The 18690-nt window shown below is 44.5% G+C and overlaps 1 protein-coding gene across 1 annotated transcript in view; it reads right to left on the bottom strand.

The window, feature by feature from the left end:
- The window catches only part of XPO4 (exportin 4), a 68233-nt gene extending 50043 nt beyond the window's left edge, over positions 1–18190 (bottom strand). The window contains exon 1 of the mRNA XM_088522300.1: positions 18071–18190. Coding sequence (XP_088378426.1) covers positions 18071–18148 — 78 coding nt within the window. The 5' untranslated portion in view covers positions 18149–18190. The remainder of the gene's footprint in view (positions 1–18070) is intronic.
- Between the last annotated feature and the right edge of the window lie 500 nt (positions 18191–18690).

The following is an 18690-nucleotide window of genomic DNA, read 5'->3' as shown; positions in this document are numbered from 1 at the left end:
ATTTTCCAATTTCTTCCATTTGGAAATTTAGCTGAACAAGTTCCCAGCACCAAATACAACTGGAGGGAATCCCAAATACAACTGGAGGGAATCAACAGGACAAGGCAGTGCAAAGTGCACCGACGGGCTCATGGAAAGGAGAGCCTGGGAGCGGGAGGATGTTGACAGTGAGATGGTTTGCACAGAAACCGCAAAGCCAGTTCCAGGTTATACAGTCTGTTATTAAACTTGAGCTTAACTTATAAACTGCAAATCTGAGCCCTAGCTACCTCTGGCAACCCAAGGAAAACTGCACACATCTTTCATCTCTTATATATTACTCCTGGAGCAATGGCACCAAGGCCTTAGCATAAAGAGTGAGGTTTTTAACTAAAGATATATTTTCCACCAATAAAACACATATATTAAATCAAATTTAATTATTTCACCCTTGACAAAACACAGAATGAGACGTTAACATAAGATAACAATAACCCAGATTAAACCTGATGCTCCTCAATCATTTCCTCAATAATGTGATTAAATGAATCTTAACCATTCTGTGATCTCATCACGGAGTCCTAATAGACAGTCTCCTTACAAATTGCTAACTTACTTATGTGCACTAGCAAGTGCACATAAAAGAAATACCTGGGAGAGGAGCACAAAAGAAGGAAGAAATAGAGCAAGAAGAAAGCAAGTTCCTGCTCTTCTGGATGCAGGATAAATCCCTTTGCAATCCTTCTTCCCTTGGGGTGTGCTCTGCTACAGGCAGCTGAGGAGCAGGACATCCTCCAGACACTGAGTTTGTGTGTCCAACCAGCTGAGACTGAGCTTAGTCCATCCTCAACTCAAATCTTTGAAATCCAGAAAACCTAAGCTTTTATTGAGTTATTAAGCAAATTTAAACATGTAAAATAGAAGCCTCCCAGAGGAAATGTTCAGGGTGCTTCTGTGATAAAAACTTATGGGCTATGGGCTGCAGTTTGTGCTATGGAAAAATTGATCCCAACAACCCAGCAACTGCAGCCAGACTGAGTCACAGGAAAATATTTAGAGGAAGGCATCAAACAAGCATGCAAACCTTGGCAGATGCCTCTTGCCCAATTTTAGGGACAAATGATATAGCTACAGCTTGACATGCATGTATTTATTTTATTTTTATTATTTTTTTGTATCGTTTGCAACAAGCAGACCAAAACAAGAAAAGAAGTCCCTGCTTGTTCAGTTGTTACTGAAAAGTGACAACCAAAAGGCATCCCACCAAAGGAGGTTATTTTGCACCATGATCAATCCCCCCAGGGCTGCTTCTCCCCAGGACAGCAGGAGCTTGTGCTGGCGCAGGACGTAGCGGCTGCTCTTTCCAGCACCAGTTACAACTTAAAGCACACTCAATCCACCGCCTCTGCACAGCATCGTGGAACTACTCCGGAGTCGCTCAGACTACACACCTTGGGCCAAGGAGGTTTCATGAGAGCCAAGAATGAGGCGCTGGAGATGACTGACTTGCTCGACTACCTCAGTGCCACCAAAGGAAGAGGCCCTGCTGCCTTCGCCCCTCACCTGCGTGGCCTTGTCACCCCCTCGCACCAACCAGCCTGCCAGAAAAGAGGGGGAGGAAGGGAACGGTCTCCTGTTGCTTCGACAGGCATCAACGTGTCAGACAAGCGGCACATACAGCGCAAGGAGGGAGGACAAACGGAGACAAGCATTGCCACCCCTGTGGCGACAGCACGTTCAGAAACACCTCACAAAATACAGCTACGGCAGAGGGGATCCTTAGGGCACAAGTGACAAGAAGGGACATTTTGCATGGCTGGGGTCACTTATATTTATATTCGTATATAAGAGCACGGACAGCAAATGAGGGGCTATCCGATCTTGGCCCAATTCTGCATTAACGCAGTAACTGTTCTCCACAGAGCTCACATCTCCCTCCAGTGCTCTGCATACATAAGGACAGAGGCTTCCAGGGACATCAGCTGCAAATTAGGGCACTACTGAGAAAATGGCAGCACTGAAGTTGTTGGACAAAAAATACCATCTTACAGTAACTAGGAAAAAGAGCTCTAACTTTATTATTTCAACTCTTAAATTCCGCATTTCTGAAGTCGGATTATAGACCACCTTTGGCACACCGTAAAAGCATAAGGCACATCATCTCCCCATATTAATTCTTAAAATGTCAATAATTGTATGTTACCAACTCAGACTCTCAAAGTCATCCTGGATGGGCAACTGCTACCGAACAAGCATTAGACTGTAGAGCGTAACCACCAGAGGGAGCTTAGAGTTCATACTCTATTTCCTTCACAGCATTCAGAAATTAGTTATCCGACATCCATCCGCCCTCTCTTTTGCCTTAGGTTCTCCAGGAAGAACATAAGCATTTGGCTTCAGCACAGCAAGACATTAGCCCCGAAGAGAGAGCTCCTAGCTCAGACAGTGTTAAAACACTGTGACCATCAGTCTGGCTACAGAGACTGAACGTCAGCAGCAGCGTCTGTCACCGAGGCCAGCAGGTGACAATCACTCGAGTGAAGATTATTCACCTCAGGGAAAGAAAGCCTGAAAACGCAAGACTAGAAACACTCTACAGACTGGTATAGATAGTTTCATTAGGGCACCTAATAAGAGTACTGCAGACCCCACCTTTCACATCCATCTGTTTATGAAAAGAAAAAAAAAACCCTAATTTATCTTTACTAATCATAACCTATCACTACAATGGAGGAGGAAAAAAAAAAAAAAAAAAAAAAAGACCAGAAAACCAAGACAAATGATGACAAAATTGCAGCAAAGCAAAGAACTATCCTTTAGAAGACTTAAGTCCTGTGCAGGTTTACGTAAGTCCCCTGTTTTACCAGGGCTCTGTTAAGATCCTGGCCTGCATTTCCTGTGCTCAAGGAGGAAGGGAAATGGGTCTTCTCTTCTCTGGCTTCTGCAGATCACAGACGTGATGTTCTCCAGCAGCCGTCTTCAGCAAAAGCTGCAGGGAAAGCAGCTCTTTTCAAAAGAGCAGCAACGTTAAACTTTCAGGAACACAGTCTGCAAAGTCAAAAATAGAAAACTCCCATAATATGCCACAGTCAAAAATGAGGACTAGGGAAAAAAAAAAAAAAAGAAAAGAAAAACAGACAGGAAAATCTGGTCATCTGATGTTATCCATGCTACCATAAACACTGGGTTGAATCCTTGGCAGGTAGCATCTGCCTGGCATTATTTTGGAATATGGAGAGGTCCAGGGGGCACAGACCAATCAAAAGGAAAAGCAGTTTATACTACAGGTATAAACACGTTTTTCTGGTGTACTGCAAGTACGCTTCAATTTCTTAAATAATAATAATAATAAAATGCAATCTTTATAAGGATTAAAACAAACGAACAAACAAAAAATCAGCCCACTTTCAGACAACTCTGTTGCAGACTACAGTGGTGCTAATGAGACGGACTTAATGTGAAGGGCTGGGACCTGCTGGCGTAAAAGCAATCCCAAGTCAGCTTTCATCTTCCTTGAATTCCACTAACATCTCAATCAAAATGCTGTGCAGGGTTAGATCGGGTACCTTACAAAGACCTAGACATCTGCTGTGCAATTGCCTTTTGTTTCAAATGTGAAACCTGGTAACAGTGCCATGAGATTCAGCTTGGCATCCAAAAGCAAGATGCCATCTCAGCAGGTATTAGTTCAGCAAATGCTCTTTCAAGCCTTTTCTTTCCAGTACAAGGAGAACATTAGGTCTTTTCCAACCATAATGACTCTATGATTCTATGATTACAAGGGACTGTACCATGGACAAAGCTTGGGCTTCTCTCTGCTTAGCATCCAAACGGTGACTGTCCCACCGGCAAACGTTGGGAGGGATAAGCGGTCCCATCCATCCCGTAGCAGCATCGCAGAGTGACGGAGCTCTTGGATGGGGCCTTCCCAAACCACCCGTGTGACACCCCCCCCCCCGTGTGTCCCCCATGTCCCGCTGGGGTAGCAGCCTCCAGAGCACATCTCCCCCCTGCCACCAAAGCACGAGCCTCGCCTGGTGCTGCAACCTTCATTTGGCTCCTGCCCAAAGAGGAAATCTCCTCCCATGGCTTAAAAAGGATGAAGATGTAGCGAAGGTACAAATTCCTACCATGGATCAGACTCCCAGCTGTCCCTCCAAGGTAAGGTCCTTTTCTCAGACTGAGCAGCAGTAAGTGCACTGGAATATGATGCCAATAAAAAAATATCTATAATAGCTGCTGCACAGCCATAAAGAAATTTTCATAACCTCTGGCATATACTCCAAACATCAGGGTTTATTTTTCTTATAGACATTTATCCTGACTAGCATAGTTAAGTGGGTATTTTCATTGCTCATAATAGCTATCTACTTCCAGCAATCTTAGTATAACTCATCCACTAATCTGAAAAATACAAGGGTCATAAATCCAATAAATTAACAATAGCGAACCGCTCCAGAAGCCACTGGAAGGATTTTAGGATTTTAGTTAGGGCACTGGGAGGTTTTTAATTTGTTTTTCCATTTGTATTGCCTGCACCTTCCCTTTTGTTCTGTGAGATGGTAAAGAACAGCACTTGACACAGTAGTACCATATAACTCATGGAAATGTTGCCATGAAGGAGAATGCCAAGCAATTGAGGTCAATGAAGATAACAAAAAGGGGGGTTTTTTGGGTGATAGATGCATTTTTTTGCCAGGCTAACTTTGAAGGCAGCAAGCACTTGTCATTAACCTAGTCAAGAAGTAACACTTCATCCATGTCTAAAGCTGCATCCGCTTTCTCATCCCCTTCCATCTACTGTGAAATACATTGAGGGGAGAAAAAGAAAAAAGATAAAAAGGAACAAGGTATCAAATCCATTTTCACCACCTATGTGAACCTATTCTGGCAGACAGTGTCATGTTAGACACATAAAATATCACCTTCTTGATGATATATTAGGAGTAATATCATTATTAAGTTTCTTCATGATCTTAGCTCTCAGAGTATCACCAGTCACTTGTGACATTCTCTAAAATTAACAATTTCTAACACTCAAGTGACAGTGTTGTTATTAAAATCAATAACCATTTTTTTATTTTGTTTTAGCTAACCTGTTTGCCCTGTTATCTCAGAACTGCACTAGATTTTTCCTAAAATAAATGAATATCCATCCATGATAAACAAATTTAAGAAGGAGATAGACAAAATTAATTCCTTGCAGAGTTCATTCTACTGGATATATAAATTTTGCTTTTTCACCAATTTCTGGCAATAGAGCATGGAACATGGCTGAACTTGGTGTATTTCTGCAGCTCCACAGAGGGCACTCAGCAGGTGGACAAGCCAAGGACGAGCCAGGTGCTCACTCCTCCTCCCGGCTCTGCTGCTCTTTAGGAGAAGGCAGAGAGAGAGCACCTGAGGGTATTACACTGGCACCCCCAGGATTCCCATCCATGAAAAACATGTCCTGCAAAGAGCACAGGCTAAACACTAGCAGCATTATGGAAGGGCAAATGTGCCTACTGAGATCTTGGATACACCAAAAAAAGAAAAAAAAAATTGCTTCTACCTGCTGCTACTAAAGCCAAGAAGAAACTATCTTGCCAAAAGCAGTGTTTGCGTCTGCAAGCAAAGTACACTACAAACTCAACAGGAGTAGAAATAAAAACCTGAGATGCCTATGGAAGGCGCAACTTGGTAAAACTCCCCACACTGAGACTCCCCAACCGGGCAAGGGGAGGCAACCTTGGCTATCTGGTGGTAAAGGGGTCTAGTGTAACTGCTCCCAAATCGTGGCCTATGGGCGTTACTGACTTATGAAAAAAAACAATTAAACAAGTTAGCTGTTTTTTAATACGGCGTCTAGGCTTTTTGCTAGAGAGCGAGCCTGGAAACTGAAGTAAGGAGTAAGAAACTGAACCTGCACCAATACATGCAGACAAGCAGCAGCCACCAGACAATAACTTCGCCAGCGGGCCTGCACCTTGCTGACAGCCACCACGAGGCAGGACGTGCCGAGGGAAGCAGGGACAAGGCAGCCATATGGCAGGACAACACGTGCCAGCAGGCGGGCCAGCCAAGCGGCGCTCAGACATATGCAGAGGAGGACGACCAAAAGGGAACTTGAGAAGCATGTGCAGGGGAGCACCATGTGATAGCGCTCATGTAGCTCAGGAGTATGGCAAAAATAGAAGGAGAAAAAGGGGAAAAAAATGTATCAGACAAGAGTGGGCAATGCAGTGTTGTTAACCAGCACAGGTACTACAGTAAGGACAATAAGCATATTACTTCATTCACGCAATCACTTGTTACAGCTGCAAGGTAACTAAACTACCATAAATCAAAGAGTTCTAATAAACTATGCACATTTCTATTAAGACGTTCTAGTTCCCCTAAAGAAAAAAAAAAAATCACGTTCTTTAAAGACCCTTAAGACAATCACTCCCCTGTACAGTTCTGCTCTACAGGGGAGTCAGTTAGACAAGAGAGTCGGAGCCTCAGAATACAGGGGCTCTAAGTTTGGCTCTAGCAACACCAGGACAAGCCTACCTGGCTCAGCACCATGCCCGTGCAATTCAACTTCTGTTAAGCCCATCCATAAGGCACAGTTTCCATCACAGTTTTATTTACAAGCCCTTAAATGTTCATCACCTTTTTCTTACGGCAAAATATTAGGTAACTGCCATATACCTTATTCAAATAACTAACCAGGGATGAAAAACTGAGGTTAGGCACAGAGAGCAGGGTATCTGGCAGCACTTCTCAGCTATTTGCCCTGCTCTTCCGGCAGATGACGTTACCCACAGGGCAGAAGTGCCCGAGCCGCTCACAAAGCCGATTCTGCCCCACGAGTCGGCGACCTGGGTTATATAAATATGTGGGCTGAGCCCTGCAGCGCCTGGGAGCTGCTTCCCTGGGATCAGATATCCTCACCTGGGCATCAGCCCAGGGGCTCCCTGGACAACAGTGTCAAGAGCCGCTTTGGCTGCCCAAGTCCAATCCTCCCTGCACAGGGGGGTAACAACAACCAGGCACCGTAATGAACGACCTGCTCCATCCCACAGAGGATTTGCACTTGAACTGTGGAGTAGTCATTCAAATCACAGAAATATTTTTCAAATTAAAAAGACACCTGAAGCTGTTTCTGAAGGTTGATAGCAAAAAGGCAATAGATGGCTTCCAACCAGGCCTGCAGTTGAGACAACATATGTGGATTTGAGATAAATACAAAAACTGGTTGCCTTTTATGAATTTATTTTTTAAAATCAAACAAACACTCCTCCAAAAGCAACTTATGATCTGAATTATTTAAGCTCCAGAGTGCCCAGTACTTTTCAGCTTATATTTGGAAGAAATGCGTGACTGCTGGAGGAATTACCTCCTACACATCTACTCACTCGCATCTTGCCTTCTTGGAGGGAGACTTTTCTTCACATCAGAACTTGTTTTGTACTTTATTTTGGGACTGAAGTACTTGATTAAGTCTTTTGCAAGTAGACTAAGCGATAGATCTTATTACAACCACTTTTTGTTTCTCAGTTTTGAAGAGGCCTTACCTAATCATGCACACACTACGCATATATACATATATTTGTATATAGACACACATACAATTAAGGAGAGATCCACGATATATCAACCACTGTCAATAATCAGAACATCTTCCAAAATACAACCTTCTCTCCAAGATGAGCAAAAATGACTACTGAGATTTTATTTCTTTACTATCAATAACCTGATCCTTGACACTAATATTAGCAATACAACACCTGTCCAACACATTTCACGTGTACCCAGCCCATGGCAACCAGTCGCAGGGCAAACTGCCCTCACTGCACAGGATGCACTGCTCACCCCAGCTTTTTAGCATTAGAGCAGGTAGCCAAGAAACCCACTTCCACCCCTGGCCATCATCAGTCTCCTCACAGTGCTCACTGGTGATTCTCCCTTCTCTGCCCGCATTGCTCAACAAGAGAATCCACAAATTGAGCTGAACTAAGGGTATACTGGCACTGCCATTAGGTGACCACCAGCAGTCCAGACTCCATGCAGCCTGGGAAGAGTGCTCCAAAAGAACTGAGAAAAATGATTTTATTCCGCATGGGAAGTTCTGTCAATCCTAGGAGTTATCCCTTCAAACTTGTCAGCGCTGGACCAAACACACAGCACTCATAAGAAGTATCACAGTGGTGGCACTCGGTTATCACAGGCTTCACATACCCTTTGATCACAACCTTTTTTTTTTTTTCTTTTTTCCCTAATGTTTTGTTTATGATCTTTGAATCAAAAATGTTACTTAAAAAAAAAAAAAAAAAAAAGCTATGTAAACTTTCATAGTCTTTCATTTCTCTATATTTATGTTTTTCATTTCTTAAATTACCTAGTAAGGAGGAAAAAAGCTTTAAAAAATAAAGTGCTATATACTGTTTGTTACTTTTTCCTCCATAACTGCAGTTACGACACTGGTATAAACACATTGATAACACAAATCGGGAAAGCGTCCTATTTTATACATACAGTTTCTGGTAATCTGGCCTTGGACAGCCAGAGGGTGAATGATCACATGAGGTTATAGTTAAGGTTCTCAACAGAAACTTAACACCAGCAGAAGACAGTCTTGACCTCAACTTACACTGCAGCCTCCACCACAAGATGAGTTATCCCCACGAAAGGTCCTGCAGGATTAGACAAACTGGCAAGTAGGATGTTCACAGGGAGGGAGAAATTCTGACCCACCCACAGCCTCTGAATCCACCATCACAGCTGGATGGTGGGATCCAAGTAGGTCATTTCTATACTGCTCATTTCTGAACCTGCACCACACGATAAACACGGCTTAAAAGAAAAGCCAGGAATGTGACAGTGGATTATAAGATAATTTTAAGAAAGAAAAAAACCCTAGGGTTCCTCTTCTGCTAGGTGCCTGATCACAGTAATGCTGGAAACGGCCCTACTAATTTTTTATAAGCTTACAAGTTGAGATGCAGATGATATATAACCTATAATAATCTATAGTATAGATAATATATGCAGATGACATAATGCTTTCTGTACAAACATGAGCAACTTCTCTCTTACCACAAAAGAAACTCTAATTTTGTTATCCTCATGTAAAAAAGGCTCATGGAGTCTATTTTTTCCAGATGTCCAACTTCAAATTATCCATGCTGCCACCAGAGCTATAACCACTCACTCTTGCATGGGTGACATTACTTTTACTCCTAAGCACTCAACTATACCCACATAGTACTACTCCCTCTGCAAAGCCTGCCAAGGGTTGCAAAAGCATCGGATTGTGCAGCACGTAGCTCCAGGTATCACTGCAACGCGGCCCAAGGCCACCGCAAACGGCCACAGACCTGTCAGCTCCCGAAGGTCAAGGCTCCTGCTGAGCATGGGGATGTGCAGGGCTGCAGGAAAGGGGCCCTTTCTCCCACCACATCAACGAAGATGGACAGACACCCATGGTGTTTAAGCTTCTCCATCAAAAAAATCTGTTTTCAGCACTTCCTCCACTACCAACCTCTCTAAAAATTTCAGCATCACCTTTTCTTTCCAGGATAGTTACTTTGAAGGAGCTGATTAAAAGCAAGATTAAAAAAATAATAAAATTTTGAAGGTTTATCTAAATTTCACATGAAAAAGCCTCCATTAGCTTAGTGTATTTTCAAAATGACCAGGCCTAAGAATGACCTAAGAACACCAACCTTGTTTTCTTACCTCATAGCTACCATACACTAATGGAAACTTAAAGATGGTCAGAGGAATAATACAAAACACAGTAACCAAATCATGCAAGCAAACAGAAACATCACTAGAGCAGTAGGAAAAAAAAGTTTTAGTAAAAAGAACAGCACACAGCAAGAGAAGGGGCCTGAGGAAGAGGCACATGCACACACCAAAGCTAGGTGATCAGGTAAGGAAGTGAGGAGAAATTGGGAAACTTGAAAAGATTTTGTAAAGTGAGTAACTTGCACTCAAAAAGCAGCAAAATGGTGGACTTCAATTCATACCCCTCCAAAAAAGCTCTTTTTCTTAACATTCTCTGCATTACTAGGAAATGACAAAAATATAAGTAGAATTTGACACATATTATAAGACAGAAGGCCATTTACTTTTACTCCATTTTAATTTATTCTGCTCTTCCAGATACAGCTTGGTCCATAAGTTACTGGAGGAGCTGCTCTTAACTCCACTTAAAGCAATCTCACTAAGCAGACACTTTGCAGCTAAGCCTCCTTAATACTCCCTGCAGAAGTATGTTTGGGTTTTGGGTTGGTTTTGCTGCTATTATTTGTGATGGGTAAGGAAAGTGCTATTCGTATCTTCTTCACCAGAAAGGGAAGAGTGTACTTATATTGCAAACTGATTAGTTGCTCAATAATGATGAGGCCTATTTTGCTACCTAGGAAGTACTCAAATAAGTGGTCAATGGAGAAACCGAATAGCAGCATTCTAAAGTTAATATTTTTGGCAAAATTAATAGTAAAAGTCAGCAACTCAAGAGATGATAAAGCTGATCTACATTTGAATGCTTATAACCTTAAATAAAAAAGAATGTGATCAGTTCCAAGTATACCAAAAGTCCTGCTTGTGTTTTGGAAGATCTGTGAGAATTTAAGTAACGCTCTTCAGTCACTGCCTTAACAACCACATGCTCAGCTGTAAGATACCTAATATCAGACCAAGTGACCTGCAGCCACATATCTTGTGCAGACACAAGGCCCTAGTCCTTCTGCAACAGAAATACGGATCCCATGGATCAGGTCTCCGATATCCTGTTACTACACGCATATATATGCATACATATGCATATGTATGCACACATACACACACACACACACACACACAGACTGCAGAGGAGTCCTTGTGAAGTCTGCCAGGGAGAAAAGTGTGTAAAATGCACATTTATGTGGCTGTTGCAGCAACAGAGCAAAGCGAGCGAGTTGCAGGGCGGCCAGCTGCAGCCCCAGCAGCTCTGCAGAGACGGTGACGACCCCACGGATGACGATTGCTAGGTCAGATACCGTCTGCATATAATCTGCTCACTAACACTACGGCTAGCGGTTGGAATCCTGTTTTGTAGTAATAAGGATGGCAAAACTCTTAACTCCTTGTGCCAGTTGTCAGACAGTTCTCAGTTGATCTCTGTGCAAATCCATACCGAAGGTGCAAATCCACAGCTGTCCTGCAGGATCCACCAATGCACTGAATGTCACATTACACCCAACTGCTGGATTTTGAGACTCTATATAAATGAGGTTCCAACCTGCTGTGTGTTGTACCAGCTGTCCCTGCCCTCCTCTACCTGTTGTTGGGGCCAAAAATCTGACATTTGGGGTATCTACTTGGGATGTAAAGAGCAAAGTTCATGTTGCTTCCAAAGCAGGATGAAAAACTACTGGAAAAAGGGTCACCCACCATGGCAGTCAACTGCTTCAGAATCAACTTTCACTTCATCTTAAAAAGTTATTTAAGAAACCACCTTAATATTAAAGAAAAAAAACACTTTTTAAATGCAAACATGTCCACCCTGAGAGCATTAGCTCCAGTGAATCAACTAAAAAAGAAAATACACGACTCTTACAAGCCTGGGACTGTAAATGCTCTCAAACCCAGCAAGCCCTTTGAAATACCACACTGAGGATGTTCAAGGCATCACCATCAGAAATCAAAAAACTCCCTCACAAAATACCTTTGTTCACTTCATTGACTCCACAGCCACAAAAAGGTACAGGAAGCATTCAAGAGACAGCCTGTATTTGCAACTCTGTCACAGCTACGGCTACACCACTTCACATAGCTACACATACATGAAGATAAATACTGAATTTCATAATTTCAGCACAAACTATGGGACATCGTTGGCCTTTCTTCATATAATTTTCATAGGTCTAGAGATTCTGAGGTCAGTAGGGACCACTAAATCAACATATCTGATCTCTAACATAAACAATAACATTCTATTTACTTGCTCCTATATTGAGCCAAATAATTTTCTCAAATATATTTACCACAAAAAAACGTCTTGATCAGAGGACAAAGAGAACAGGCACCTGCTACTTCCCAAGCACTTTAGCAGCATAATTTGACCAAATTTTTCTTGGGCACCAAAGGCATCTGCCTATGTCATCTCAGTCACTGTAGTAAGAGTGTTTATAACACAATGCAGTGTTATACCCATGCCAAATACCCACTCCAGTAGACATCAAAATTGCTCCAACTCTTTCTGCTACCCAGGCTGCTGCAGACAGCAGTTCCACTTCCTTCCATTCCAAGGGGGCCAAGGAAACCTGGGAAGTGGCAAAGCAGACACATCAGGAATACACTTCCCACTGGCAAAAAAACAAAAAAGATACAATTAACAAAGTCCACAACGCAGCTTCCCCCACATCAAGCCAGGACGTGCAAGTGCAAAGGCATTCTTATCTATACCTAATCTAGATGGACTTTTTAGCATCAGAAACATGGTCAGAAATTTAGGGAAAGGAGTATATTGCTTACTTGCTGATGCTGTCACAAGCAAGATTACTTCCTCTACCCTTCCATATGGAAAACTGTTAATTAACTAATGAACACAGATTAGCATAACAACTGAAAGACTCTTAAGAAACTGCTAAAGTGAAGACAGTAGAAACTGCCTGAAGAAGAATTATCCAGATGGAGTAACTCACTAACAGAGCCAGTTCTAGGAGCAGACGCACACTATTTTCATTAACAGCATCACAAAGTATAGGGATATGCTAATGCAACGGTGATACGTCCAGCGAGTGTGAAATGTCACTCTGATTCATGAAGATGAATGTCCCCTCCATGAAGCAATCAGGAAAAAATCACAAGTGTGGATCATTTGTGATCCAAATCACGTTGGAATTGCCGTTCACCAGATGCTGCATCCGCTTTCTGGAGGTTTCAGGACTGCATCATTCCCTGTTCTCAGTTTCTCGCCTTCAGGATCGAGCCCTTCGCGTGTGCTCTGGGCACCGCTGTCCTCAGCTGCCAGCTGAAAGTTTCCTTAGGGTGCCATGCACTGGAGGGGCCCATCCCAAGGCAGCATCTCAGCTCTGTGACTGAAAAGAAGTGCCAGCCTTACCAGTTCCCAGGCAAAAGGAGGAAGAACTGGCCCTACACAGTGATGGAGCCTAAGTTAGTACCACTCCAGGGAAAGATCCAGACTGCACTGGCAAAGTCCCCTGAGAGCATCACCCTGCTACTCTGAAGTAATAAAGAAAAGCACGATGTTAAGAAAAGTTAGGAAAGAATACAGAATACAAAAGATATATATACAGTTACACCACTACATAAAGATAGGTCACAAAAGAATGCTCTCCTGGTCAATCCATCTCAAAAGGGCTTCATAAATCTAAAGAAATGACAGAGGATGGATAAATGCATAAGGTGTCTCCCAAGTGGAAAAAAAAACCCTGCTATATTAGAACCCTTCCACACAGCTAATAGATGACTGGAGAGTGAGATATGATAGCTATAAAATCACCAAGGATGCAGTGCAAGAAATCCCCAAGCAGCATTTGGAACTTCTCGGAATTCAAGAATGAACAAATGAAAGGATCAAACACAAGGCTTCCATCAAACAACAAAATGTATTTTTTCAAGAACACCTGTAAAGTTCATTACTACAGGACATGTATAATATATAAATATACAAAAAAGAGACACATTAATGGAAGACAAGTTCATCAACAATCATTAAACACAATGCTACCTCAAGCTCTTGAAATTGCTAAGATCAGATAAAGTTAGTCCCATGCCAGTGAAAGGACCACCATGTCACTCCCATGTTTTAGACTCTAAATAGCTACCAGAAGCCATCACTGGAAACAGATCTCTCAGCTATGCAGATATTTGGTTGAAACCAGCACTATACACACACAGTTTCAGTTAGTTGCACCTGGCAATGACCTGGAGGACTTAAACAAGTCCTCTCAGCACAGAGAGGTCATTTGTCCAGATTACTTCCAACAGGTAATCTACCAAAACCTGATCGGGGCTAGTCCATCCCTTCCTTTCACTTTGCTATTATACAACCTCCCTAGTCTGAAAAACTGACCCACAAAAGACAGCCCTCAATGAGCAGTTGAGCTTCCTTACAAAGGAGTTTCGTTATGGCTCTGTATTCCAAGAAATGCAAGTTTTTAGAATACAACATATGTAAATTCCCAGGCTGGATGATACAGCAATTTGTTCTGGAATTTTAGGGATACTAATGTGCTCCCTACACTCTTACTTTACAAGCCTATTTCACCATTTGAAACAGAAGTTTGTTTGACCAGTGTCCAACAGCTATCCAATTTCCAACTAAGTGAGAAGTCCAACCACCACCCAGCTTTACCCAAAATGTCCATCAGAACGCTGGGATATGCTACAAACTAGGAAATACATCCAGAAAAACACTAATGCATGGAGGATGAGCTTCATGCCCTCCAGTATCACCCCAAAAGCAGAACACAGCAAGACCAGAATATTTCTGATTCTGTAGAAGAGGGAAGTCTTCTGCAGCCTTCACTCAAGTGTTCCTGAACTCAGTCTACCAACACTACGCAGAACCATACGGTGTAGAGCAATTTAGGATGAGAATGACCTCATACATCACTTAGCCCAAAGCAGAATTTCCTACTAAGACAGGTCAGGTTACTCAGGCCTTGGTTCAGGCAAGTTTTGAGCATCTCCAAAGACAGGAGATTAACCCAGTAGCTTGTGCCACTTCCCATTCCCCCGTTTAATTTATTCCCTTGTCTAATGGGTTCCCAGAAACCCATTCCCTTGTTTAATTCTGTATCAGCTTTGTGATATTCACCTGTTCAGCACAGGAGAACGGGGCTGTTGCAGGCAGGAACAGGACATGCCTCATATCGGGGGGACAACAAGCTGTAGCCTGAAACTAATTTACTCTTGGGCTTCACTGAAATTTATTTTTCCGATGACATTCATTCTGCTCTAGTAAACTGCCAATTCCAACTGTACTGGACAGTCCTGCACGCCCCTTACTTTCCCCTGTCACCTATAGCATGAGGTTTATGTTTCTTCCCTTAACAAAGCAGTCTGTGTCTTCTGTCATCCATGAGGACAGTTACTAAACAAGTGCTTAACTAATATCAATTATATTCAGCATTAATTACCACCAGAGCTAAAAAGAACATAACAGATAAGAAGTGGTTACACTTGGGTAAGGGAAGCCTGGTCATGTGGAAACAGAGATACATTAAATTCGGATCACACAGATGCTGGTGTATCATCAAAGCCAAAGCCACAGGTTAAAGATATGGGCAACCTGTGGCACTCGAATACAGAATTTCAAGTTTTAAATTACCTGAGGTGTAAAGGTGATATGGGGACCCAATTCCAAATAAACACTGTTCAGCTTTCTTGGGAAGGAAATAACTATAAAAAGCACATTTTTTTTTTAATACAGTAAATACTCTTACACACACCAGAGACAAGACCAGCATTTAAAGTCACATTTGGCAACTAATGACTACACAAGCTTAATCTTTTCTAACAACTCTTCAGCTTAGGTCAATTTTTAAATCATTTTCCAAACTATGCCTTTTGAACGTGGGCCACCTAGAGCCTGTTGAAATACACTACTGGTAAGAAAGGGCAACTTTTTTTTTATACAGAGGTAAGAGCAGCTTGGTGAGAAGACAGACTAAAACCTTCGAGGCCCTCATACACTGCAGGTCAGGATGTGTAAAGCCCATAAAGATGACCAGTTTGTGAGGTGAGAACAAGTTTGATGTACCTCATATTCCTGATAAGTTTCCCAAAGGAAATCTCATCTAAGACATAGCAACAAACACGAATTATGAGAATACTTGCTGAAGATCTGTTAAAATTGGGATAATCCACATTTAACTCTCATGCAAAGTTAAACAGATTCATTTTCTCTTTTTATTAGCATAGCCAAGCGCCTCTACTCCTTTAATGCCCCGCTCCTCCACAACCCCAGGCTTGGCATTTCAGTTGAAATCAAGACAGATGTCACGTAATGTCTCCCCCCAGCACACCCCATCCTCAGACACTTGGCCCTACTTCTGTTGCTCCCTTGCAACAGAGATCACAGAGATCACCAGCATCTCCCTCATCTGCTGCACTGAAACCACGTGCTCCCTTGGATGTCTCTGCCACTCCCCACCTAGATAAAACTCCTCACTGTCTATTGTCGAGGACATTCCCAGCTCTGCCTTTTCCTATTTCTCCAGATCTCTCTCCAAAGTGCTAGCCTCTTCTGAAGGTCTCCATCAGGAGCACCAGGTTCACCACCCTCCTCAGTTTTTTCCAGAAACACCTAGCTGATCCCATTGACCTGTTTCACCCATTCAGGTCTCCCAACCGCCATGCGCAGGCCCATCCCCAAACACACCTTTTAACCAGATTTTACCAAACGCTTAAAGTAGTTGTCTGGCTAAATTAAACGAAGATCAGCACTGTTCAGGAGCTGCCCTACACTTCAGCCTGCACATTCCCACTGTTGCTGTCAAGAAAGACCAGTGGCAGAGAGCACAACCCTTCCAGTCCTGCAGCCCCACAAGCCATTTTGCGGAGCAATGCGGCCGGCTCCTGGACTTCTCTCCTCCGTCATGCCAGGGACATGATGGTTCTTAAGAAGAAGAAACACAAAGCAACAACTTGTGAAAACAAGTAGTTTTCACAGCTCATCCTTTTCAGAGCCTTCTCAAAGCAAAGCCCTCACAGGAAGCTTTGATGACTCTCTCTGCTTCCACACGGCTTCCTCGGGAAGAGGGATGTAGTTCTGTCGAGTTCAATTCTGTTTCAGGACTCTCAGGAGCAGTAGTGAAAACACAAGAAAAAGCAGCCGATCAGTCTTCATACTGTTAGAGGCTAGAAGGAGAGGAGAAGCTGGAAAATGCAGCAAATACCCTAAAAACCAAATGTTTGCAGAGCTGAGTCAGGATTTTATCAGCAAGTGCAGCAACTGATTTCCAACAGAAGTATAAGCATGCCCATATAAATCCTGCATCTTTTCCCTGTACAAAAACTTTTATCTAATTAAACTCTGCGAGGCCGTTGCCTCTCTGTGCTACCGGGGGAGCTACGCCAACACAACACAGGCTATGCCGACACAAGCAGCCTGAAAGCTTTCCAGTACAGATGCACAACTTTGGAGAGGCCGCTCCAAACAGTGGCAGTTTGGTACTAAAAGCTCCATAACCTCTGGCTTTCTTCCCCACACACACTCCATGCCGTAATAACATACGCTCTCCCTTTACACAGTCAAGAACAGCTAGTAGTTGGAAATACTCTTCCTGAGATACTTAGATGCTATTAGCACATCTAGCGATGCTGTAGTTAAATTTTGAGGCAACATTAAAGCAACTCAAAGTCATATCATGATTTGCATCCTTAGGTTTTTCCACGTGGCATTAAGTCTTGCTGCAGAATCACCTAACTTTATTTAGTTTGGGTTTTTTTCTTTTGGAAATACACACAGCGCTTTTCCAGCTCCAGTTGTGCAAGGGCCACACGTGGGTGAGGGCTCCACGCATGGCTCAGTGCCTGCTCCGGCTCCAGCCTCCCTGCTCGGTGCTTCTCCCGTTCCCTTACTGCTGACACCTTCCCAGCTTTGTTGGGCTGGAACCTCATACCCGAGCAGGGTGTGAGCGGGTTTCACACGACATCCTCCTGACTAGCCGCATTTTGGGGATCTGCAAAAGGCACGTGCCCGCACGCCAATTTTCATTCAGAAGCACCCAAGCCGCTCCCGGGCGCCGGAGACTTTATGTTTTTAAGGAAGGGGCTGCCGCGGGTTTCCATGAGCAACCCCCCAAGCCCCGCAGCCTCCACCGGCCGCAGGGCCGAGCAGGGGGCCCGGGAAGCGCCGGCGGCCCCGCACGTGCTCGGCCCGCGCCGCCGCTCGCCCCGTGGCCACTTGCCCGGGCCCGGGACCCCCCCAGCCCGCCCGGGGAACGGGGAAGGAGAACGCGGAGTGGGGGTGGTGGGGGGGCGGTCGGGCGCGGGAGCCCCCGCGGGGCTCGGCGGGCCGGGCGCCGGCAGGAGCAGCAGGAGGAGGAGAATGAGGAAGGGGGCGCCGCGTGCGGAGCGCGGGGCTCGGGCGGCCCCCCCTCACCATGAGCACTTTGGCCGCGTTCTCCAGCTGCGCGATCACCTCCGGGGCCCCCGCCGCCGCGGCCGCCGCCGCCATCATGGTCTCTCTTCAATGACGCGCCATGCGCTGCATTCTGGGGCGAAGCGGCCGCGCAGCCAATCGCGGCCCCGGCGGCGGCACCGGCGCCGCCGCCGCGGGGAGAAGCGGCCGCTGCCGAGCGCGGCCCCCGCGGCAGCGCCGCCGCCTCCCGCCGCCCCCCCGCCATTTCACGAGCGCCGCCTCCTGCCGCCCCCCCGCCATTTCACGAGCGCCCCCCCCCGCGCCGCGGGGGGGGGCGCTCGTGAAATGGCGGGGGGGCGGCAGGAGGCAACTCAGGTGCGAAATCCATGTGGAAAAATCTCCCAGTGGGAGATTGTGGGATCATCCTCACGATAATTGCAATTTTCAGCCCCTAGGACCATGAGGCTGGTGGTCCCTCGCAACGGTACCACGTGGGTTCTCATCAGCCGTCCTGCTCCATGGACCCTGCGACCCCAAAAGCGGCGTGTAGTTCTTCCCTCTGGATAAGTTTTCTCCCAACTCTCGATATTAACAGTTTAATGGCTCTTAGTTGGCTTTTCTTGCCAAAGTTATTCCAAGTT

Source organism: Tinamus guttatus, unplaced genomic scaffold (genome assembly GCF_059628265.1).
Source record: "Tinamus guttatus ecotype Peru unplaced genomic scaffold, ASM5962826v1 Tinamus_guttatus_pri_ptg000150l, whole genome shotgun sequence".
NCBI classification, from domain to species: Eukaryota; Metazoa; Chordata; class Aves; order Tinamiformes; family Tinamidae; genus Tinamus; species Tinamus guttatus.
Note: the sequence above shows the minus strand (reverse complement) of the source record. Positions and strands in the feature narration are given on the sequence as shown.